The following is a 26,372-nucleotide window of genomic DNA, read 5'->3' on the forward strand; positions in this document are numbered from 1 at the left end:
ATATATATATATATATATATATATATATATATATATATATATATATAAAGATCTAATTCTCTTTTGGTAGTTCTGTTGAAAAATATTTGGAGACCAAAAAGCAAATGACCAAATACACACAATTCTGCATATTTAAGAAGGAAAAAAAAACAAAACAAAACTTGAGGATTAATAGTGAATGCTCCACAAGCTAAAACAGCAACTATAATTTTATAAGTTTTTCTCATAAATCTGAAATAAGAAATTGTTCAAAATCCTAAAACAGTTCTTTATTAATAAAATACATTATAAACATATAGTTTAAAATTTACAAGTTAGGTAACCTCCAAAGTTAAATGTCATTTTTTATATAATCATTGCACAGAAGTAATATATATAATTTCTTGGCTTACTAGTAATTTTATACTAGTCAGTTGAAACAACATCCTTAAGGTTTATAATAATTCCATTTTTCACTTTTTAGAACTTGATAGAAGACAGTCAATATCCTGAAGGATTTCAGAGGTTTTTTTCAATGCCACTGATACTCTCTCTTCATTAACTTCTTCCAGCAAGGTTTCTGGAGATTTTGGTTCATAATGATCAGATGACTCTTTGTTTTTTTTGTTAGAAATCTGGTTTAGGATACCACTATTTTCCAATAAAACTAAGTTGGTTAGTTAAGGAGTTTTTCCCTGCATTTTTCATTATATAAGTACATTTAATTTCAGAAAGCCTAGTCTTCATATTAAAATATTATTTCTCTATTAGGAAGATCCCTTGGATTCATAATAGATTTGGTACTTCAGAACTTATCAGGTCTACCCCTTACAGATGAAGAAACTGGTTAAGATATAAGAGAGGTGGGGCGCCTGGGGGGCTTAGTCATTAAGCGTCTGCCTTTGGCTCAGGTCATGATCCCAGGGTCCTGGGATTGAGCCCCACATCGGGCTCCCTGCTCAGCGGGAAGCCTGCTTCTCCCTCTGCCACTCCCCCTGCTTGTGTTCCCTCTCTCACTGCGTCTCTCTCTGTCAAATAAATAAAATCTTAAAAAAAAAAATTTAAAAAGTAAGAAAGAGTACCTATGTGTATTTGGGAGTTTGGTGATAGGGAGGAGATAAAAGAATTAAAATCTCAACATTTCTTTAAGTGAAGAGTGATGTGGGAATAAAAGAACAAAAGTAGGAGTGATAGGAATATAAATAATCTGTGTAGTGTATTTTTAAATTTTTCTTAGGAGAGGGACCCGGGGGAGTGGCGGAGGGAGAGAGAGAATCTTTTTTTTTTTTTTTTAAAGATTTTATTTATTTATTTGACAGAAAGAGAGAGAGCGAGAGCACAAACACAAGCAGGGGGAGTGGGAGAGGGAGAAGCAGGCTTCCCGCCGAGCAGGGAGCCCGATGTGGGACTCGATCCCAGGACTCTGGGATCATGACCTGAGCCGAAGGCAGACGCTTAACGACTGAGCCACCCAGGCGCCCGAGAGAGAGAATCTTAAGCAGGCTCTGCACCCAGCAGAGAGCCTGATGCAGGGCTTCATCTCACAACCCTGAGATCATGACCTGAGCCAAAATCAAGAGTCGGACACTTAACTGACTGAGCCACCCACCCAGGCACTCCTAGTGGGCATGGAGCCTTAAGATTCTCTCTCGGGGCGCCTGGGTGGTTCATTTGTTAAGTGTTTGCCTTTGGCTCAGGTTATGATCCCAGGGTCCTGGGATCCAGCCCCGCATTGGGCTCCCTGCTCCGCAGGAAGCTTGCTTCTCCCTCTCCAGCTCCCCTGCTTGTATTCTTGTTCTCGCTATCTCTTTCTCTGTCAAATAAAATCTTTAAAAAAAAAAAAAAAAAAAGAGGGCGCCTGGGTGGCTCAGTTGGTTAAGCGACTGCCTTCGGCTCAGGTCATGATCCTGGAGTCCCTGGATTGAGTCCCGCATCGGGCTCCCTGCTCGGCAGGGAGTCTGCTTCTCCCTCTGACCCTCCCCGCTCTCATGTGCTCTCTCTCATTCTCTGTCTCTCAAATAAATAAATAAAATCTTTAAAAAAAAAAAAGATTCTCTCTCTCCCTCTGCCCCTCACCTGCATAAATGAATGAATGAATGAATGAATGAATGAATGAATAAATAAATAAATAAATAAATGATATAGAGTGGAAAGAAACCTGTCCTCTGATGCAGGGCTACTTTATTATTTGAATAGGACTACAGAAAAATCACATGATAAGGGCACCTGGGTGGCTCAGTTGGTTAGGCGACTGCCTTGGGCTTAGGTCATGATCCTGGACTCCTGGGATCAAGTCCCGCATCAAGCTCCCTGCTCAGCAGGGAGTCTGCTTCTCCCTCTGACCGTCCCCCTTCTCATGCTCTCTCACTCCCTCTCTCTCAAGTAAATTAATAAAATCTTTAAAAAAAATCACATGATAAATTAGATGAATGGGGTAGGAATGTACAGAACAAAAGATTTCATAAGAAAAATGAGTCAAGGGGCGCCTGGGTGGCTCAGTCGTTAAGCGCCTGCCTTCGGCTGAGGTCATGATTCCAGGGTCCTGGGATCGAGCCCCGCATTGGGCTCCCTGCTCGACGGGAAGCCTGCTTCTCCCTCTCCCACTCCCCCTGCTTGTGTTCCCTCTCTAGCTGTCTCTCTCTTTGTCAAATAAATAAATAAAATCTTAAAAAAAAAAAAGAAAAATGAGTCAAATTATATTCCAACAAATTAGACAACCTAGAAGAAACAGATAAATTCCTAGAAACAGGGGCACCTGGGTGGCTCAGTCAATTAAGCGGCTGCCTTTGGCCCAGGTCATGACTCCAGGGTCCTGGGATCGAGCCCCATGTCGGGCTCCCTGCTTAGCAGGGAGCCCGCTTCTCCCTCTCCCTCTGCCTGCCACTCCCCCTGCTTGTACTCTCTCTCTGTAATAAAAAATAAAAAATCTTAAAAAAAAAAATTCCTAGAAACATACAACCTACCAAGACTAAATCTTAAAATAGAAAATCTGAATAGACCAATCACTAATAAGGAAATTGAATCAGTAATCCAAAATCTCCCAACAAATAAGAGCCCAGGACCAGTTGGCTCAGTCCATTAAATGTCTGCCTTCGGCTCAGGTCATGATCTCGGGGTCCTGAGATCAAGTCCTGCATCGGGCTCCCTGCTCAATGGGCAGCCTGCTTCTCCCTCTCCATTGCTTGTGCTCTCTCATGCTCTCTCTCAAATAAATAAAATCTTTAAAAATAAATAAATAAATAAAATTCTCTCTCTCTCTCTGCCCCTCCCCTTCCTCTCTCTCTCTCAGAAAAAAAAGAACTAATAAATTCAGTAAGGTTTCAGGATATAAAATCAATATACAAAAATCAATTATATTTCCATTCACTAATAACTATCAGAAATTAAGAAAACAATCCCATTTATAATTATATCAAAAAGAATAAAATTCCTAGGAATATATTTAAGCAAGGAGGTGAAAGATCTGTATACTGAAAGACATTTATGATGGAAACTGAAGAAGACATAAATAAATGGAAAGATATTTTGTACTCATGAATTGGAAGAATTAGTATTGTAAAAATGTCCATGCCACCCAAAGCAATCTACAAATTCAATGCAATCTCTATCAAATTCCAACAGCATTTTACAAAGAAATAGAACAAACAATCTTAAAATTTCTGTGGAACCACAAAAAAACCCAAATAGCCAGAACAATTTTAAGAAAAACAAAGCTGGAGGCATAATACTTCCTGATTTCAAACTATATCACAAAGTTATAGTAATCCCAAAAGTATGGCATGGGCATAAAAACAGACACATAGATCAATGGAACAGAATAGAGAGCCTAGAAATAAACCCATGCAGTGCACATGGGTGGCTCAGTCAGTTGAGCATCTGACTCTTGATTTTGGCTCAGGTCATGATCTTTGGGTCATGAGATCGAGCCCCACATTGGGCTCTGTGCTCAGCACAGAGTCTACTTGTCCCTCTCCCTCTGCTCCTCCCCTAGACTGCGTGTGTGTGCTTTCTCTGTCTCTCAAATAAAATCTTAAAAGAAAAAAAAAAAAGGAACCCATGCATACATGGCCAATTGATTTACAACAAAGGAGCCAAGAATATACAGTGGGGAAAAGATAGGCTCTTCAATAAATGGTGTTGGGAGAACTGGATCCCTATCTTACACCGTACACAAAAATCAACTCAAAATGGACTGAAGACTTGAACATATGACCTGAAACCGTAAAATCCCTAGAGGAAAATAGGGGGTAAGCTCTTTGACATCAGTCTTGGCAGTGATTTTTTGGTTCTGATACCTAAAGCAAAGGCAACAAAAGCAAAAATAAACAAATGGAACTACATCACACTAAAAAGCTTCTGCACAGGAAAGGATACCATCAACAAAATGAAAAGACAACTTATGGAATCAGAGAATATATTTGAAATATATATCTGGTAAGAGGTTAATGTCCAAAATACATAAAGAGCTCATACAAATAGCAAAAAAATCTGATTAAAAAATGGGCAGAGGAACTAAATAGACATTTTTCCAAAGACCTACAAATGGTGAACAGGTATACGGAAGGGTGCTCAGTATCACTAATCATTATGGAAATGCAAATCAAAACCACAATGAGGTATCACCTCATACCTATTAGAATGGCTATCATCCAAAAGATAATAGTTAATAAGGGTTGGTGAGGATGTGGAGAAAAGAAAACCCTGTGTACCTTGGTGTAAATGTAAATTGGTATAGCCGCTATGGAAAACAGTATGGAAGCTCCTCAAAAAATTAAAAAAAAAAAAAAGAATTACCATACCATCCAGCAATCCCAATTCTGGATATATATCCAAAAGAAATGACATTAGGATCTCAAAGAGATCTGCACTCCCATGTTCACTGCAGCATTATTCACAATAGCCAAGATATGGAAACAACCGAAGTGTCCATCAACAAATGAATGGAAAAAGATATGGTATAGGTACACAATGGAATACTATTCAACCATGAGAAATAAGGAAATCCTGCCATTTACAACCACACAGATGGATCCTGAGGGCATTATGCTAAGTGAAATAAGCCAGACAGAGAAAGACAAATACTGTACAGTGTCACTTATGTGTGGAATGGAACTTTTTTCAAAAGTCAAACTGACCGAAACAGAGTGTAAAAAGGATGGTTTCCAGGGGCTGGGAGGTGGATAAAATAGAGACTGGTTAAAGGATAAAAACTTTCAGCTTTAGTAGGGATCCGAAGGGGTACGTGCACCCCGATGTTTATAGCAGCAATGTCCACAATAGCCAAACTGTGGAAAGAGCCAAGATGTCCATCGACAGATGAATGGATAAAGAAGATGTGGTATATATATATATATATATATATATATATATATATACAATGGAATATTATGCAGCCATCAAAAGGAATGAGATCTTGCCATTTGCAACGACGTGGATGGAACTGGAGGGTATTATGTTGAGTGAAATAAGTCAAACAGAGAAAAACATGTATCATATGATCTCACTGATATGAGGAATTCTTAATCGCAGGAAACAAACTGAGTGTTGTTGGAGTGGGGGGTGGGGTGGGAGGGATGGGGTGACTGGGTGATAGACACTGGGGAGGGTATGTGCTCTGGTAAGCGCTGTGAATTGTGCAAGACTGTTGAATCTCAGATCTGTACCTCTGAAACAAATAATGCAATATATGTTAAGAAAAAAAAAAGAAGAAGAAGAAGGTAGCGGGAGGGGAAGAATGAAGCGGGGGAAATCGGAGGGGTGGATGAACCATAAGAGACGATGGACTCTGAAAAACAAACTGAGGATTCTAGAGGGGTGGGGGGGTGGGAGGATGGGTTAGCCTGGTGGTGGGTATTGAGGAGGGCACATTCTGCATGGGGCACTGGGTGTTATGCACAAACAATGAATCATGGAACACTTCATCTAGAACTAATGATGTAATGTATGGGGATTAACATAAGAATTAAAAAAAAAAACAAAAAAAAACCTTTCAGCTTTAAAAAGTATAAGGTCTAAGGATCTAATATATAACATGGTGACTACAGTAGATAACATTGTGTTGTATGGCTGAGGTTTGCTGGGAGGATGAAACTCATATGTTCTTACCAAAAAAAGAGTGGGGAGGAAGGGACAGATATGTGAGGTGATGTAGGTGTTAATTAACAAGACAGGGTAATCCTTTCAAAATATATATGTGTGTGAAATCACCATGATGTACACTTTAAACATCTTACAATTTTGTTAATATCTTTAAATATCTTACAATTTTTGTCAATTATACCTCAATAAGGCTGAAATTAAAAATAATTCATAATAAATATCCTAAAAAAAAAGAAAGAAAAAGACATAGGTCTGTTATAATTTAGAATATAATTATATAAGTGAATAAGTCTTCGTAGGAGACCTATCCCTAGTTCACTGTCTTTTGCCCTCTTTAAGCCCACTCAAAAGTATAAATATTGACATGATGTACCTTCTATAGACAAGATATATCTTAATGTTATTCAATAAAGCTTCAGAATATATAAGTATGGATTAATATAAAGTACAGAGTCATGAAGTAAGCCTAGAATGGAAAGGGGTAATTATGCAGGACAATAAATTCAGTTTAAAGGATACGGTTAAATTTCTTTATCTTTTCAAGTTCAGAGGCCACAGACCTGTGCAAAAAGAAAAAAAGTAAGTTCATGATAGTTATGAGTCTTTTATAGCTACAATATTTCAAATAGGCATACTTGATTTTTTTTCATAAAATTTAGAACTGTAGGTAGAAGAGCCCAGAAGTTAAGAATTCTCTTTATAGGGGTGCCTGGCTGGCTCAGTCAGTGCAGCGTGGTGACTCTTGATCTTGGGGTTGTAAGTTCAAGCTCCATGTTGGGTGTAATTACTTAAAAATAAAATCTTAGGGGCGCCTGGGTGGCTCAGTTGGTTAAGCGACTGCCTTCGGCTCAGGTCATGATCCTGGAGTCCCGGGATCGAGTCCCGCATCGGGCTCCCTGCTCAGCAGGGGGTCTGCTTCTCCCTCTCCCGCTCCCCCCTCTTGTGCTCTTTCTCTCTCTCACTCTCTCTCTCTCAAATAAATAAATAAATCTTTGAAATAAATAAATAAATAAAAATAAAATCTTTAAAAAAAAAGAATTCTCTTTATATTGGCTTTATTTAGCAACACATCAACTTGACTCAACCGATACTTGAGTGCTTTGAATGAATAAGGAAAATGAATAAAAGTCCCCACCTCAAGGACTTTTGAATGAGGTATTGATGTGTGAATATAATGGGCATTCTTGCTATAACTCTTTTTTTCTTTTAAATAACCATTTTTTTCTATTTATTTGAAGCACAGTAAAAAAAAAAGGTACACTTTGGAAACTCAGCGGTACAAGGTTCACTGCCATAACTTGAGGGACATTATACAGTTAATAAAGGAAGGAAATAAAAAGGGAAAAATTCCCCTGTTTGAAACACTGTATTACCTAATTTTACCTGCCCAAACAGACCATTTGCAAATATTAGGTTAATAAACTGCTAACATCCATAAAGAGGTAGCTTTCTCACTAAAATGCAAGAATTTAAAGGACTGGTATCTAACCAAGAAAAGACAAAAACAAACTGGAATGAAATCATATAGATACCACATCAAAAAAAAATAATAATAAAATCAGAGCTTTTTGTTTGGGCCTTCATACTCTTCTCTCCCTCTACCATATTCTGCTGGAGTGCCAGGCACCATTCCTTTAGGACCCTCTCCACCCACAGGCCCGGCCTGCTACAACTTCTTAATACTAACCTGGCATACCCTCTGCTTTCCTCCTCAGAGTTTAGTCAAGCTTTAAAAACCTACTAAGATTAGGGGCGCCTGGGTGGCTCAGTCAGCTAAGCAGCCAACTCTTGATTTCGGCTCAGGTCATGATCTCAGGGTCATGGGATGGAGCCCCGCATCAGGCTCCATGCTCTGTAGGGAGTCGGCTTGTCCCTCTACCTCCTCCTCTGGCCCTCCCCCCATTCTTGCATGCGAGTGCATGCACACACTCTCTCCTTCTCTCTCTCTCAAATAAATAAATAAAATCTTTAAAAAAAATAAAAAGCTAGTAAAGTCCTATCATTTCTATAAAAAGAGTGCTCTCTCCTTCCTTAAATTCCTATAGCCTTATGTCAACTAATCATATACTTATTTGCAATACCTTCTCTTAAACTCTTTAATTTTCTGATCTTCATACCTAGATTGTCTTTTTCAGGAGAAAGGATGTTTTTCTTTTTCTTCTGTACTTTGCACATATAATAAGACCTCATTTATATGAACTCTTAGGAAACAGTTTTGGAGAGCCAAGTTTTTACACAGTTGAATTAGGTGTCAAAACATAGTAAGTCCTTCCTTCCCTTTTATTTCCTTCCCTCCTTCCCTTTCCCTTCCTTCCTTCCTTCCTTCCTTCCTTCCTTCCTTCCTTCCTTCCTTCCTTCTTTCCTTCCTCCCTCCCTACCTCCCTCCCTTCCTTTGGAGAAGGTGGGGGGCAGAGGGAGAGAAATAATCTTAAACAGTCTCCATGCCTAACATGGAGCCCCACACAGGGCTCTATCTCACAACCCTGAGATCATGACCTGAGCCAAAATCAAGAGTTGGACGCTTAACCGACTGAGCCACCCAGGTACCCCCAAATAATAAGTATTTTCTATTAAATTTCTTCTAGAATAGACTATTGTTTTATTAAACACAGCATACTAAACATTCTCTTCTCCTTGATTGGAAGGGTTAACACGATGAACATTAGCTCTTACCATGTTCCACAGAAACAGATATTGGGGCAACTGGTAAGGGGCAGAGGGCTAAATTTGTACAACTCCAGCAGAATCTCTTATGTGTGTGTTCTTTTTCCTCATTAAGTTAGAATGAAATATGAGCAGTGGACACAACTAGAAAACAGTGTAACTCAACTAGCTCTCTGCAAAATTAATGAGGACTTTAATATCTAAAAGATCTCTCTATTCAAGTTACTAGAATAGTCTTCACAGTTCACAAAGGGGTATAGAACTTGTCTGCTTTACTGGCTTTACTACAGTACTTGTCAACTTGCACTCTTTCCTTGTACTCTAGCCTATGGATGGAGAATGAAAGAGATCTTTCAACATTTTAAGCATCTGTGGTAAAGACTTGGATATGACTTACTCCATAGTCTGCTGATTCTTCATCATTGCAAAACACCTTTTTTCCCCCACATATGACATATTTTTCTGGCCATAAGCAAACAATACAAACTACCTTTATGCTGTTGCTCATATGATGAACCAACTTCTTGTGAACGATCTGCTGTTCTATGTTTTGACTAGCATCCCTATTAAAAAGTTGAATCAGGGGTGCCTGGGTGGCTCAGTCGGTTAAGCATCTGCCTTCGGCTCAGGTCATGATCCCAGGGTCCTGGGAATGAGCCCCACATCGGGTTCCCTGCTCAGCGGGGATCTGCTTCTCCCTCTCCCTCTGCCGCTCCCCCTGCTTGTGCTCTCTCTCTCTCTGTCAAATAAATTTAAAAAAAAAAAAGTTGAATCAGTAAATTAATAATAGAAGGTGAGTTGGAAAAAAAATACTGAAATAAATTCAGGTAGCTCTTCATTGTGCAATCACTTCTCTTCCTTCAACCCTCCTTCTTTGACAAGGAAACAAATCACAGTGGAGAGGTCTTAGGCATGGCAAGGGAAATGGAACTATGGTCAGGGACTGCCTCTCCTCTCCCTACTCTTCCTCAGTTCCTTTGTCTTTCTGCTGCTCCTTGTTGCTTCCCCCCAAGAGCTACTATCACCAATATGCACTTCCCTCAGGCCCTCACTTTGTAGTATGTCTTGACAGTTATCCTCTTCAAAGCCTTCATATGAAAAGGCCAGCATCTTAAAAACCTTGTCAGCTGAGTGATGATGAAGTGACCTGGCCAATCCTATAGTCATATACAATTTCCCTTTCATCCCAACTACATTTTTTGCCAGCTACTTGGGCAACTTTTCTGCTCCCAAACAGGCTGTAGCTGAAGAATGGAAGATCTGGAAAGCTGAATTCTTAGGAGACCTAAGATATTAAATAACATCGACTGATTTGATTTGTATCTCTTTCTCTAAGTAACTTAGGAAAAGGTGATAAGGAAGGATCAGGTTTAATGTTTATATTTTTTTCACCATGCTATGCTAAGACACTTTACAAAACTACCCTAAACCTTCCTAAATTGTTCCTGTTATACCTCTTTTCCTTTTTTTAAAAAAAGATTTTATTTATTTATTTGACACAGAGAGAGAGAGAGAGCACACAGGCAGGGGGAGCAGCAGAGGGAGAGGGAGAAGCAGACTCCCCACTGAACAGGGAGCCCCATGTAGGACTCGATCCCAGGACTCTGGGATCATGACCTGAGCCAAAGGCAGACGCTTAACAGACTGAGCTACCCAAGCACCTCCCCTCTTTTCCAATACAGGTTTCCTCCACTATCCAAAAGCTGAAAAACAATTACCATTAATTTTTATGGAAAATTTTTTGATCATTCCCACATGCAAAAAATAACCTCTCTTAGGCTTTTTTTTTTTGACACCTGAGGACTCATCTTGCTAATGGATGCACAAAATAAACTGAGATGAAGCACAGAGGCTCACAGACACGTTCAAAGCTATGGCAGCTTGAAGCTGAGATGCTGAGTGTAGTTCCAGGGAAGGAGCTCGGAGGTACCACTCTCCCTGCTTGGGGTGCAAACTGCCTCTATAAGAGCTCATTGCAAAACAAATACTGAATGCTATTTTCACTTTTTGCCTTTTTTCTTAAAAGGAAAAATCCTTTTTGGATTTCTTTCAGTTAGCAAAAACAGGTACATACTCCCATCCAAGTACTAACGAGGCCCCACCCTGCTTAGTTTCTGAGATGAGAAAAGATCAGGTGTGTTCAGGGTGGTATGTCCATAGAAAACTGGGTACACACTGATGTAGGTCTTTCGTAAAAGCAAAGTGGTGTAATGCAAACTTTCGAAAACTGGGGGATACCTGTATATTCAGATTATCCTCTCAGTGATACTAACCTTCCTAATGACCTTTCTTTCTGCCATTTATTCTACTTAGGAACTTGTAATTCTATCAAGTCTGAGCTCCTCTACTGATCACAAGATCCATTTCTTTCTTTCTTTTTTTTTTTTTAAAGATTTTATTTATTTATTTGACAGAAAGAGACACAGCGAGAGAGGGAACACAAGCAGGGGGAGTGGGAGAGGGAGAAGCAGACTTCCCGCGGAGCAGGGAGCCCGATGTGGGGCTTGATCCCAGGACCCTGGGATCATGACCTGAGCCGAAGGCAGACGCTTAACGACTGAGCCACCCAGGCGCCCCTCACAAGATCCATTTCTATCCACCGAAACTCACACTACCGCCTAACAGATAGCTTCTGCTCCATAAAAACTATTTTCTCACTGTCTCCACAGGACAAAATATGCTTTTTACCTCTGCTCTTGCTCCCTCCCTAAAATGTCTTAATTTTCCTAAATATTCCTTTGAAGCCCAGTTCCAGTCCCCTGCACACTGAAAGGCACACAGGAAGGACTAAAATACTTTATTTGCTGATTTTCCAGTTAAGTTGGGAAAGGTAATTAACACGATAGAAGCGATTTCAAAATCAACTTTTTCTGAAAGTTTATTATGTTAGGCAACATTTTATTTCTTTTAATATTACTAAAATTTTAAAAATCTCCTTTAAATTTTTCCATAAAGTTTTCAGGATGAATTTAGCACATTAAAAGTCACCCATTTTGATATGAAGTTTTCAATGCAATTTTCTGACCTCAGATAAAATATGATGAAATGTAATAAATTAGATATCTGATTAAAGATAAATTATTTTCAAGCTTAAGCTATCAGGAAAAGTCTTAGGAGTTTACCATTTGACATTTTTAATTTTTGTGTCTCTTCTACACAGATGAAGTTTAAAAGAAATATTAATACCAATTTTCTTCAATAACAGAAGATGAAGAATGTGTGGGCATCTCTCTCTCACTAGTCTGGGTCAGTCTTCTGCACCATGATACAACCGCTATCACATAGCTAGATTGAAAAATAAAAGAGGTATTTGAAAAATGAACTTGTATATTTATAAAAGCATTTTTTAAAAAGGAAAAATCATTAAGACAACTTGGGGGAAAAGGATAAAGAAATTCCCAAGCGAGGCATTTACTGGGCAATTTTTTGAATCTTTTTTAAAGGAAATGGAAAAGGCAAGTTTTTCTCATTATTCAGCAAGGAGAAAATGATTTACTCATAGTCATGATTAATAAAGATGAGATTTAAGAATCAGAACAAAGTGATACTTGGATTTCACTCAAAATTCAAATTCAAATGTCTAAAGTATCCTTTTAGTTTTACAAAGTAAAATGAGTTTCATTATGTTTTATAACGAAAATGTCTTTATGACTAAGCAAGCATTTGCTTTCTAAAATTAAAAAAATATATATTAAAAAAACAAAAATCCCCCACCAAAAATAAAAAAATAAAATAAAATTTAAACCAGAACACACCCATTAATTCCCCCCCCCCACATACATAAATGTGTAATTATATATAACTCACTGAATATACAAAACAAGTATCAAGGTCAATAAAATGAATGATCTGAAGTGATGGGCTGAAACAAATAGTGATGTTTGCCAAAGACTAGTTTTTTTAAAGATTTATTTATTTATTTTAGAGAGAGAAAGAGCATGCTCGGGTGCACATGCAAGCAGAGGAAGGGGAGAGGAGAGGAGGAGAGGGAGAGAATCTCAAGCAGACTCAGGGCTTGATCCCACAACCCTGAGATCATGACCTCAGCCAAAATCAAGAGTCAGACGCTTAACCAACTGAGCCACCCAGGGGCCTCAAGACACTGTATTTTTGATGCAAATTATTCAAACTAGCAATGAATGTTGGAGCATTTACACCAAAACTCCCAACAGAAAAATAAATTCATGAGGTAAAAAAGCAATTCTTTTGTGAATATTCTCAAGTAAAATCACTAACATGTCGAGAACATTGCAAGTTGACTGATAACAAATTACATAAAACAAAAGCAAAAAAGCATATTCATAAAAAGCTGATTTCAAGAATCTTCTCCAACTTAAGCATCAGCGAATTAATTTTATTCCACTTTACAGAAATATACCTAAGTTTAGTTATTTGTGCAAACCTTACCTCAAATTGGTTAAGGCATTAATTAGTTAATTGGTAACACAGCTGTCCACAGTCCAATTTCCACAGCAAGCCAGTTATATTTAAAACATTTATTTTGACAAACCACTTGAATACAAATGGAAATTATTAAAGTTGACTTGATTTATTTAGTTATGCTAGATGCCAATATTACTGTAAATTCTGAAACCTATTGAAATGACATCATGTACATTATCTACCTGGAAAAACTAAAAATATATATAACATTTAAATCATGTTTATATGCTTCCCCTCTGTCTAAAAGTAAAATTTACTTACTACCATGAAAATAATTTTTAGGGGCACTTGGGTGGCTCAGTAGGTTAAGCGTCTCCCTTTGGCTCAGGTCACAATCCCAGGGTCCTGGGATCAAGCCCCAGGTTGGGCTCTCTGCTCAGCAGGGAGCCTGCTTCTCCCTCTCCTTTTGCCTGCCACTCCCCCTGCTTGTGTTCTCTCTCTGACAAATAAATAAATACAATCTTAAAAAAAAAAAAAAGAAAAGGAAAAGAATTTTTAAAACTGCTTTTCAGTACCTTTCGTATGGTCCAGGGTGTTGAATTTGAATTAACTGATCTTGTCCATCGGGAAAAGTTAACTTACACCAACCTAAATCGAGACCTTGATTTACCTTAAGCAGCAAAGAGGAAAGGTAAGTTTTATCATTCCAAAACTGAAACAAAAAACAAACATGAAATGCAACAAAAGCCTCTTTAAATTATCAATTTAAAAAATAAGTAGATGAATCATTAAAACTTTATTTTGATTAATTTAAAAGTTATCTTTTACATGGATTATGGGTATTATTTAACCACCCCTCTATACCAGTCCTTCTCTATATAATCAGTTACCTTTATAAAAATGATTCTTTGTCATCCTTTCTGATTTTTGCTAGGAAATCCAGTGAGATCACTAAAGCTTCTTAACAGATTTTATAGTTCAAAAAATAAATTGAAATAGTGTGCTACTTTATTTTCTTTGTTCTATTTCCACAGATAAAAAAACAATAAAAAATAGATTTCAGTCTGAAATATAATCACCTGTCTCTTTTCAATAAAAGAGCTGAAATTCCAATTTAGGGTTAGAGTAATGCCATCTAAAAAGACAGCATGTACTTTGTCATCAGAGTATGCAAGAAATCTTCCCACGCTGGGTATGACTGATTCTCTCAAAAGCAAAGGCAGTATACTGCTATCATTTATCCCAGGTACCTAAAATCAAGTTAATAAAAATAGCAGGAAAGAGAGTTATCCATTATTACTTAAATGATTAATAAACTAAGAGGCAACTTTATTTAGAAGTTGAATATTGTAGAATCCTTACATATATTTTGACTTTTCCAGAAGTGGATACCCAAATTAGTCTATTACAAGCAGATTAAGTTCTAATATCTTTGTAAAGTCACTGTTCTGCTGAATTTTACATAGAACATAGAAAAACATTAGGAACTACAGCAACGTATAGGTTTATAACTAAATTAGTACAGATAATAGAAATCAAAGTCTGAGAATCACTTCCTTTAAAGTCAACGTTAAAGAATTTACTTGTACAGTTATGGAAATACAGTAGAATACTGTAATATCATAGTTTAAAAGAACTATGTTTCCACAAACTTCAAATCCAATCAATTCCCTGCTCTTCCCCCTCCACTAAGAAAAAAGAAACAAAAACAAATTATAGACAAAGTATAACATAAAAGCTGGATCTTGCAGTGTTTTTCTAGTAAGTGGATATTTTTCTGAATAAACCAATATTAATGTTACAAAGAATTTCTCACATGACTTAGATGAAAGTAAATTGAACTTAGAGGTATGTATGCAAACAATAAAATAATTTTAAAAATCTTCTTTCTAAAATAATTTTAAGGGGCCCCTGGCTGACTCAGTCAGTGGAGCATGTGACTCTTGATCTCAGGATTGTGAGTCGGGCCCTAAATTGGGTATAGAGATTACTTAAAAATAAAAATCTTTAAAATAATAATAATTTTAAGATACCATTTTCCAGCAGCATATACGATAATTATGGCTTAAAGAAAGCCTTGTCTTGGCGCAGTGTTGAAGAATTCTGTGAACATGAAAAACAGTACTTAAACATTTGCAAATAATGGCATTTTCCAATTCTAGCATCGCATTCTTACTGCTATACAACATGTTAGGCAAGTAACTCATTTCCACTAAAATAGGTTCAGAACACTTTTCTTCCAGAAATCCTTTATGCCCTGGAAGGGGGGTTGCTTTCCTTTGTGTTAATCTTACATAGTGAAGGCTACTCCTCTAATTTTTTAGCAATGAAATGACTCCAAATGGAGACTTTTGAGGTGCTCCTTTCTAAGAGGTGATGGATTCACAGCACCTGCAAGGTTTGTCAAAGCCAGAAGTACTCTTATAATGATGTGATTACCTTATTTTATAAATGAAGAGACCAGAAAACTTGACAGATTCTACCAAAGACACATATTTCCACTGTACCAACAAATTTTTAGTCTTCCCCTAACCACCAGAAAATGTATCAGGGTTCTCAGACACATAACACTTGAGTCAGATGAATGTGAAGAACTTACCTGGTTGCCTGTTTAAGTAGAGAACACACAGAGAACAGACTTCCTGGTCTGTCCGGAGGAAGGTTATTTACTGAGTAAGTTTTCTCTTCTCTCTGAAAATTAATTTAAAATGAAATAGCTCAATAATAAATCCTGGCCATTATTAGTTAACTCTTCTTTTTAAATTTTGTATTTATACTGTGACGATGCAAGCAGTTATTTTAACTTAAAAGCCCATAAAAGGTATATTTTTAAAGTTATTTTATGCTTTTCCTTTTTTCCCATTTTTTTTTAAGTCTAGCTTTCATCCTGGATAGTTATAAAAGTTGCATTCTAATACCCTATAACTTACTGCCCACTTTAAATTTTGGCTATACTTAATATGGCAACCAAATTAATTTTCCTACACCTTAGCAGAAAACTTATCATATAAGCCTCACTTTACCTTTAGACCAAAAAAAAAAAAAAAGCCTATATAGGTTTAAAAAACTATTTTAATTGAACAAATTATATAATTTTATTATGTTTTCTTAATGGAAGAACTACTGCTACAGTTTGTGGAAGACATATTATGTATAATATAAGCTCAGCTTCTTGAATTAAAAAAAAAAATTTGTTATTCCCTTTGAATTCCCTCTTTCTCAGGCTCTTTAACACTTGTGTTTCCCTGGGTTCTGTCTCCAGCCTTGTTTTCTGATTTCCTGACTTCTTCCTGGGTAATACCAGCAGAGTCCAAAGTTGTGTTCATAATAAATATAATATCAACAGCTAACATTTATTGAACAGATACTATATGCTAGGTGCTATGCTATGTAATTTACATGGTTATTTCATTTACTCCTCAAAACAATTCTGAGATAAGAACTATTAATGCCTATTTCTTTTAGATGAGGAAACCGAAATTTGAGGGCTAAGAAGTAGCACAGATCTAATTTGAACCACAAGAGAATATAGCTCATACATGCTTTACCATCAGTGAGAGAAGGTGGGCTTTGAAGTTAAGACAAAGCTGGATTCAAATCACAAGTATGCCTCTTACTAATTATAATGACAGGCAGGTTTATGTAACCTTTTGGGTTTTTTTTAAGATTTTATTCATCCATTCATTCATTCATGAGAGAGAGAGAGAAAGTGCATGCAGCAGAGTGGCGGGGGGAGGGGGGGAGCGGGCAGAGCGGGGGAGGAGAGGGAGGAAGAATCTGAAGCAGACTCCACAGTAAGCAGGTGCCCGACCCAGGCAGGCTCAATCTCACAACCAGGAGAGAAGACCATGACCCCAGCTGAAACCAAGAGTCATTGGTCCAACCGACAGAGCCACCCAAGGCGCACCTTATGCAGACTTTTTTAAACCTTGGTGCCTACTACCTGTGAAATGGTGATACTACCTACCACCTAGACTGAGGATTAATGATATAATACATATATAAAGTACCCAGGACAGAAGTTAGTATATAGTAGGTACTCAAAAAATAGTCCCTCCTCTTCTCTACTAGGCTTCTCCGCTGGATATCTCACTTCAACATGTAGAAAATGGAATTACCTTCATTTCAAAATTCACATTTTCTCCTTCTCTACTTCGTATATACCTGTGGTGTGTTCCCTCTCCCTGGAATTCAGTTCCCTCCTCCATCATCTCCCTTTGTCTAACACCTACTTTCCCTTCTTCTCAGGGAAGCCATTACTGAGGTCCCACAGACTAGGTGAAATCCCTAGTTATGTCCACAAGCACAGTACCCTCCACTCCAGCTTCTTGGTTTTCATTATGATTTCAATTTAATACTTTTTTACTTAATGTCTGTCTTCCCTGCTAGAATAGAGCTTCGTGAAGGTAGGGGATGTGTCTGTTTTACTGACCTCTGTATCCCCAGCATTTATTAGCAATGTGCTAAGGCACATGATAGGCACTCAAACTATTGCATTTTAACTATTTACATCTTTTTCTTTTGGATACTGAGTTCCTTGAGAGTTCTTGTCTTTTCCACTGCCCTATTTCATCAATTCTAAGGTGCTCACTTTTCACAATTTAACCTCTATGACATCTGGATACATCTTATAATTAAGAGTATCTCACTTTTAGGCAGATGTTGAGATCTAACAGAATTTAAATGTTTTATTGACACCTCCCAGTAAGATAAAAAAGCAGTCATCATCAAAACAGTTTAGATTTGATAAAATTTTGGTTTAATACTGTGCCTGCCACCATCACTCATTTATTTATTTAATAATCTGCCATCATTTTCAACTCCTTCCTCATCCCCAATCTCCAGTCAGCCATCAGTTCTGTTTCCTTAATATTTCTTGTGTCCATTCCTATGTTTCCATTCTCATTACCACTGCCTAGTCCTCATACTTTCTTCCCTGAACTGCTATAAATGTCTTCTAACTGGTCTACCTCTTCCCCACTCCAGTTTATCTTCCTCTGAAATGACCTAACAAAAATAGGATGTCACTTCCCTACTTAAATCCTTCAGTGGCTCTGCAAAAGCAGTATGGTTTCTCATGCCCCCTTTAGGAGCTGGCCAAACTTAGTGGTTTAGTCTCTTCCCCAGACATTACCCCAACACTCGATCTCTACAGCATTCTGTCTATCTATAGCATTTTCATTTCCTTCAACACCCCACACTCGTCCCAGCCTCTAGTTAGGTGACATTCATCTACCTCTTTGATGCTCTAGCAATAATAGTGTGTTGAACAAGACAGGGCTGACTTCTAGTGTGGGCTAAGTTAGCAAACAAACATTAATCAGTAAGAAAATGTCACACAGTATTAACTGCTGGGAAGAAAAAAAGAGGAGGGTACCATGACAGACCGTGTCATAGGTAGCTTCTTGAATTTGGATAGTCAGGAAAAGCCTCCTTGAGGAGATGACATTTAAATAGAAATTTTACCAACAAGAAGCCAGCCATGCAAGGAGTGGAGCAAGTAGTGTTCCCTCAGCTATATACTCCTCCAACCTCTACCCTTCTTCTGTATAACTCCTTCTTTAAAATCATAGGTCTAGGGACACTTGCCTGGTTCAGAATAGAGCATCTGACTCTTGATCCAACTCTTGATCTTGGGGTTGTGAGTTTGAGCCCTATGTTGGGTGTAGAGATTACTTAAAAAATAAAATATAATGTAATTATAGATCCTAGCTCAGCCATGTCATCCTCCAGAAGACTTTTCCCCCCAAAACTAGGTCAGGTGCCCCTCCTTATGTGGTTCCAGAGCACCAAGTTCTTATCTCTACAGAAGCAATTACATCTTTCCTATTTAAAAATTTAATTGTACAAGTAGCAATACATCACTATTTTTTTTTTTTTGGAAGAAAACAAAGCTAAAAAAATATAAGATTTAAGTCCCTCCCTACTTTTCCTCCCTCACAAAATCCCACACTCCTCCCCAAAAGTAACCACTTCAGTTTTAAGGTTTAAGAGATTTATCTATTTACTTGAGAGAGAGAGATAGAGAGAGCACGAGTGTGAGAGGCAGAGGGAGAGAGAGAATCTCAAGCAGACTCCTTGCTGAGCATGGGGCCTGATGCCGGGCTCAGTCTCACAACCCCGAGATCATGACCTGAGCCAAAAATCAAGAGTCAGATGCTTAACCAACTGAGCCACCCAGGTGTCCCTTCAGTTTGGTTTTTATCTGCCCAGATCTTCCCCTGTGCATTTACATGTGTATTATATACAGTAATATATTTGGGTTTGGGGTTTTTGTTCTTTACAGAAGATACCACTGTACATGTTCTTCTGCAACTTTCCTTTTTCAGTGTCTTGGAGATCTTTCAATCTCTCTCTCTCTGTATGCATCTACATCTTCCTCATTCCTTTAAACTGCTGCACAGCATCCCCATAATCTGGCCACAAAGCTCATTTCACCATTTTTCTACTGATAAGCATTTAGACTGCATCCAGTTTTTTGCTACTACAAACAATGCTACAATCCACAACCTTCGCCGTATTTCTTTGTATATATGTGCTAATATTCTGCTAGAATAGATACCTAGAGGCAGAATTTCTAGCCAATTTAACTTGATATTTCAAATTGTCTTTCATGAAGGGTGAATCAATTTACATTCCAACCAGCACTGTGAAACACCCTTTACACTACACCCTTGCCCATTGTAGACACTATCAAACTTTAGATAATTTCATGAGTAAAAACATATGTTAATTTGCATTTCTTTGATGCAAGCAGTAAAGCCTAATATGCTTCCACATATTAGGAGTTATTTATATTGCCTTTTCTATGGCTTAACCATTCTTATTGTTTACTCATTTTTCTACAAGAGTTTGTGGGGGTTTTTTGGTCTTTTTATTCTGATTTATAGTGTAGAATATTTTCTTCTAGGCCTTTGCTTATCTTTTTGGCTTTATCTAATTTAACAGAAGTTAAATATTTAAAATTTAACATAAGTATGAAAATTTCAAGGTTGCCAAACTTTTATTTTGTGCCTTCTGGTGTTTTGTACTGTACTTAAGAAGACCTCCCTCCCCCAAGATTATAAATATTGTTCTTCCATATTTTCTAACATGAGAAAGTTTGGTTTCTTACATTTAGCCCTTTAATGCATCTGGAATTTATTTTTGAGTATGGGTTAAAGTAAGGAGCAAACAATTTTATCCTGAAAAGATAGCCAATTGTTCCTAAATCTCTTCACTCCAGTGGACAGAGCTGAAGTGTTGCTCACAGAGGTGGTCTGAGAGTGAAGCCTGAAGCAGGCCACCACAAAGGCACAACTCATCTGGACGTTCTGTTTTCTCCCAAAAGCTCATGTTCCTCCTCCCTGATATGTTTGCTTCAGTATAAAAATTATCATCACTGGGGCACCTGGGTGGCTCAGTCGGTTAAGCATCTACCTTCAGCTCAGGTCATGATCTCAGAGTCCTGGGCAAGAGCTCTGTGTCGAGCTCCTTGCTCAGCAGGGAGTCTGCTTCTCCCTCTCCCTTTACCCCTCCCCCCACTCGTGCTTTCTCTCTCTCTCAAATAAATAAATAAAAATCTTTTAAAAAAAATTATCATCCCTCCCCTTTACACCTTGAGTAAAACTGAAGCTCCAGGAAGATGTAGCGTATTTATCTTGTACATTTTCAAATTCCCAATACGTAGCAGTCAGAAGTATAGGTATGCACACCCACTCTATTTGCCTGTTTAATTGACTGTCTCATGCACTAGACACACACACACACACACAGAATACTGGTCACACTTTTATTTCATTTGCTCATTTGCCTATCTGAATGACTACTAGGCTGTGAACGCTTGAGGGCAGGAGTTCTTCATCCTTACCCAGTGCCTGACAGAGTGTCTGCTTAGGAGTATTCAATTAATACGTATAGAATAAATGAATACTTTCCTACAAATAGACCCAGTGGGAAATCTGTTCCTATATATATGTTATATATATATAAATATTAATGAACGGAAAGATATTTGGGATTTACTTAAAATATAAATAGGGAGTGGAAGGGGCAGTGGGAAGTATAGATGGAACAAGTGGATAAACAAATGATCACTCAAAATTCCACTCTGTAATATGGAAAGAAAACATATTCATTATGTTCCATCCTGCAAAGCAAAGCCAGGTGATACTACGGTGATCCTTACATAATGGTGGATGTCAAATGTCAGACTGGGAACAAGCAAATGTAGACTATTAATAATATAGCCATATGACTACATTTTGGTCTGATAGATTAAATATATCATGTTATGTTTTACTACTTTCAAAAACAGAGAACAATCTTGTTCAACTTTCTTTCTTTTTTTTTTTAAAAGAGGGTGGGGAGGGGCCGAGGGAGAGGGAATCCCAAGCAGACTCCATGCTCAGCATGGAGCCCACCACGGGGCTCGGTCACACATCCCTGAAATCACAACCTGAGCCAAAACCAAGAGTTGGATGCCGAACTGACTGTGCCACCCAGGTGTCCCTTGTTCAACTTTATAGTTGTATATAAAGATTTAGGAGTTAAGAGGTATTTTAAATATGCAAACAGTTACATGATGGGGAAAAAAAGAATGTGCATATATTAATTCAAAGAGGAATACTGATTCAAAGTAATGCTGCTGGTTTTAGTGTTTCCTTATTGATAAATTCTATGACATGAGAAGTTTAAATTTGGGGCGCCTGGGTGGCTCAGTCGTTAAGCATCTGCCTTCGGCTCAGGTCATGATCCCGGGGTCCTGGGATTGAGCCCCGCATCAGGCTCCCTGCTCCGCAGGAAGCCTGCTTCTCCCTCTCCCACTCCCCCTGCTTGTGTTCCCTCTCTTGCTGTGTCTCTCTCTGTCAAATAAATAAAAAATCTTTAAAAAAAAAAAAAAAGAAGTTTAAATTTAACTTCCGATTTAAACATAAATTGGGGCACCTGGCTGGCTCGGTCGGTAGAGTGTGTGACTCTTGATCTCAAGGTTGTTAAGTTCGAGTCCTACCTTGGGTGTGAAGCTTATTACTTAAGAAGAAAATCTTAAAAAACAAACAAACAAACACAAATTTCTTAGGCAAATGACTGGCAGAATACAGGATAAAAATGCAATAAAAATAAGGTGGCTAGTAATCACTGTGACAATGTTGGCAAAAGGTTATATGAATTCTCCAGACTGTGTAGTAGTAGGCAAGCAATGTTATGTAAAGATCAAATTTCCTATATATATTCAGAATTATTTAGAAACAGCTATATACAAATTCTTGAGCTGAGACCTAATTGTCAGCTTACCTCTTCTGATCCTTCTTGAATGGAATAATATGTAAAATACCTCCCAAAATAAGCTCCCTCTGATTTGAAAACAGATCCATCTCCAGGATAAATCTCTATTGAGTTCACATTTTTATGGTTTAGTCTAAGGAAGAAAAATAATCATTAAATTTCTTTTTCTAGTTGAGAGTAAAACATAAATGAGAGCAATCAAACAAACAAACAAATTAGTAGGGGATTTTGCCTACCCAGCAAAATGGATAATTGCAAACTCTGCACCCAACCAGCTATACTAAATTTTTTGCAAAAAAATAAATAAAACACATAGAATTGGTTAACATACCTATTTCAAGAACTAAGCCTACGTTTTGGAAGTCAGGCATCTTATCATCCTGGTAGCTTCACTGCCAATCATGGTAGCTGGCATACACTAATCACCAAAGAAATGCCCACTGCAAAGAAGTTAAATATGACAACTCCAGAACCCGAAAATAGGATTATTCTTCAATAATGAAACTAGTAGAATCAATATCTGATGAATGAGATTAGCCATGTGTAAAAGGAACCATCTCTAAGAGAAGGTGATTGATCATATCTGAAGCAGCCAAGTACAATCAAGGTATTGGGTATATAACGTACAAAAACTTCAGCCAAGTCTACTTTTTAAAAAGAAATATATGAAGAATATATTGTCAGGAGGGAGTGGGCTTTCATGCACAAAAGGAGAGCCCAAAGAACAAAATTTTGCAGTGCTCTTCCAGCATTATTTATAGTAGTGAAACCATGAATCTAGCCAATATTAGTATTCTAGTCACCGGAGAGGTATACTTTGTGGTGGGGTAGGAATAATTCAATGGGATAGTGCAGACACAGAGGAGCCTCTAATCTTCTCTAATGCCATGCTCAACAGGCAACATTTTGATGTGACTAATTCAGACAGCTAGATCCCCTGATGCTTGGAAGAGGAATCCTAAATAACTGACATGAGTATTTCATTCACCAGGAAAACTAATCCTCACTGGCTCTGGAGTTGTCACAAAAATCCTGTGAATATGGTTAATGTGAATTAGTCACAAGACCCCTATGTACACTCATAAAACTAAGTTTTGGGACCTATAAAATTTAGGACCAAACAGAAGAATGATGGCCCTGGCCAAACTGTTGTTTGTGGGAGTCTGTCTGCAGGGCTAGTCCCCTCCCCTCTGACATCGCTGAAGAGCTCCCACTCCAACACAGGTGCCTTACCGGTAAGTTACACCTTTGTACCAAACCACTTTCACTAGCTCAGCATAGGAATATTCTTCATCAAACTGTCTTTGTGAAAGTGAATCACAAAAATTCCACCTGTGAAGGACAAAGTACAAGCTTGTAATTCTGGTCACTTAACATAATTACCTTTAGAAGTCAACAAAATAGTGCTACTGTAACAAGATGTATTTCTTACTTAACTTGCTAGAGCAAAGAAAAGCAAAAATTAACATAAAGGTATATGAAGGAAATTGAAAACTTATTTTTCCATGTATTTTTTTCAGTATTTTTAACAATCTCACTATTCAATCTCAGCACAATTACATAAATGAACAGTTTTACTAACATTTAAAATTTAGGATTCAAACAACAAATATTTTCTACACTATCTATGCCACACCCACTGGGGATATAACACCCAAAAAAGCAGACACAGTCACTGCCCTCAGTGAAGATTCTTATCAAGCAGGGATGTTAAACAGCAGACACAGAACACAAAGAAAGGAGAATTGCTGGATGCTGTGGGATTGGAGAAGAATCTAATCCTGTCTGGGAACTTTAGGACAACCACCCGAAGGAAGAAAACTTCCGCTGAGACCTGGAAATGCGCACAAGTTAGCGAGCTGAGAAAGATAAAGCAGTGCTCCTGGCCAAGGACAGAGCAGGTGAGGTGGGAAACAAAGCTTGGACAGGCATTCTAGAGATTGTAAAAAGGCCAAGAGTAGAAAAAGCAAGGGAAGCGTGGTGAGGATTACAGATGTTGAAGGGATCAGAAAATGGAAGGCCTAGTAGGCCATGTTTAAAGATAATGGACTTTAAGGTTAACAGCAAGTTATTGAAAACTATTCATCTGGAAGCCTAAATCTCTTTCAATGTGTATTTATAATACTGGAACTTCCAATTTTAACTAGATAATCATGACAAGCCTGAAAAATCACTCCCCTGTTTTGCTTTAAATAACAAATATATATTCAGAGACAACCTGGGATCAAAGCCCAATTCTACACGTGCTAGCTATGTGACTCTGCTCAGGTTATTTAACCTTCCTATTTCTCCAGGCTATCAGATGGGATAAAAAAAACAAGACCCATCGATATGCTGTCTACAAGAGACTCATTTTAGACCCAAAGACACCCCCAGATTGAAAGTGAAGGGGTGGAAAACCATTTACCATGCTAATGGACACCAAAAGAAAGCTGGGGTGGCAATCCTTATATCAGACAAATTAGATTTTAAACCGAAGACTGTAATAAGAGATGAGGAAGGACACTATAATCTACTTAAAGGGTCTATCCAACAAGAAGATCTAACAATTGTAAATCTATGCCCCTAACATGCGAGCAGCAAATTATATAAGGCAGTTAATAACAAAAGCAAAGAAACACATCGACAACAATACAATAATAGTGGGGGACTTTAATACCCCCCTCACTGAAATGGACAGATCATCTAAGCAAAAGATCAACAAGGAAATAAAGACTTTAAATGACACACTGGACCAAATGGACTTCACAGATATATTCAGAACATTCCATCCCAAAGCAACAGAATACACATTCTTCTCTAGTGCCCATGGAACATTCTCCAGAATAGATCACATCCTAGGTCACAAATCAGGTCTCAACCGGTACCAAAAGATTGGGATCATTCCCTGAATATTTTCAGACCACAATGCTTTGAAACTAGAACTCAATCACAAGAGGAAAGTCGGAAAGAACTCAAATACATGGAGGCTAAAGAGCATCCTACTAAAGAATGAATGGGTCAACCAGGAAATTAAAGAATTAAAAAAATTCATGGAAACCAATGAAAATGAAAACACAACTGTTCAAAATCTTCGGGATACAGCAAAGGCAGTCCTAAGAGGAAAGTATATAGCAATACAAGCCTTTCTCAAGAAACAAGAAAGGTCTCAAATACACAACCTAACCCTACACCTAAAGGAGCTGGAAAAAGAACAGCAAATAAAGCCTAAACCCAACAAGAGAAGAGAAATAATAAAGATCAGAGCAGAAATCAATGAAATAGAAACCAAAAGAACAGTAGAACAGATCAACGAAACTAGGAGCTGGTTCTTTGAAAGAATTAACAAGATTGATAAACCCCTGGCCAGACTTATCAAAAAGAAAAGAGAAATGACCCAAATAAACAAAATCACGAATGAAAGAGGAGAGATCACAACCAACACCAAAGAAATACAAATAATTACAAGAACATATTATGAGCAACTAGATGCCAGCAAATTAGATAATCTGGAAGAAATGGATGCATTCCTAGAGATGTATCAACTACCAAAACTGAACCAGGAAGAAATAGAAAACCTGAACAGACCAGGTGCCTGGGTGGCTCAGTTGGTTAAGCGACTGCCTTCGGCTCAGGTCATGATCCTGGAGTCCCTGGATCGAGTCCCGCATCGGGCTCCCTGCTCGGCAGGGAGCCTGCTTCTCCCTCTGACCCTCCCCCCTCTCATGTGCTCGCTCTCTCTCATTCTCTCTCTCTCAAATAAATAAAATCTTTAAAAAAAAAGAAAGAAAGAAAGAAAGAAAACCTGAACAGACCTATAACCACTACGGAAATTGAAGCAGTAATCAAAAATCTCCCAACAAACAAAAGCCCAGGGCCAGATGGCTTCCCAGGGGAATTCTACCAAACATTTAAAGAAGAATTAATACCTATCCTTCTGAAACTGTTCCAAAAAATAGAAATGGAAGGAAAACTTCCAAACTCGTTTTATGAGGCCACCATTA

General features: G+C 37.9%; 1 protein-coding gene across 1 annotated transcript in view; it reads right to left on the bottom strand.

Annotated features, from left to right (window-relative positions):
- Positions 1-293: 293 nt before the first annotated feature.
- The window catches only part of LOC118006385 (uncharacterized protein C5orf34-like), a 37,832-nt gene continuing 11,753 nt past the window's right edge, over positions 294-26,372 (bottom strand). The window contains exons 5-13 of the mRNA XM_034999007.1: positions 23,623-23,721; positions 22,399-22,522; positions 15,725-15,816; positions 15,159-15,228; positions 14,205-14,375; positions 13,701-13,795; positions 11,929-12,027; positions 6,598-6,638; positions 294-646 (exon numbers count right to left, since the gene is read on the bottom strand). Coding sequence (XP_034854898.1) covers positions 453-646; positions 6,598-6,638; positions 11,929-12,027; positions 13,701-13,795; positions 14,205-14,375; positions 15,159-15,228; positions 15,725-15,816; positions 22,399-22,522; positions 23,623-23,721 — 985 coding nt within the window. The 3' untranslated portion in view covers positions 294-452. The remainder of the gene's footprint in view (positions 647-6,597; positions 6,639-11,928; positions 12,028-13,700; positions 13,796-14,204; positions 14,376-15,158; positions 15,229-15,724; positions 15,817-22,398; positions 22,523-23,622; positions 23,722-26,372) is intronic.

The sequence above is a fragment of the Mirounga leonina genome, unplaced genomic scaffold (genome assembly GCF_011800145.1).
Source record: "Mirounga leonina isolate KUSES-001 unplaced genomic scaffold, KU_Mleo_1.0 Mir_96, whole genome shotgun sequence".
Taxonomy (NCBI): Eukaryota; Metazoa; Chordata; class Mammalia; order Carnivora; family Phocidae; genus Mirounga; species Mirounga leonina.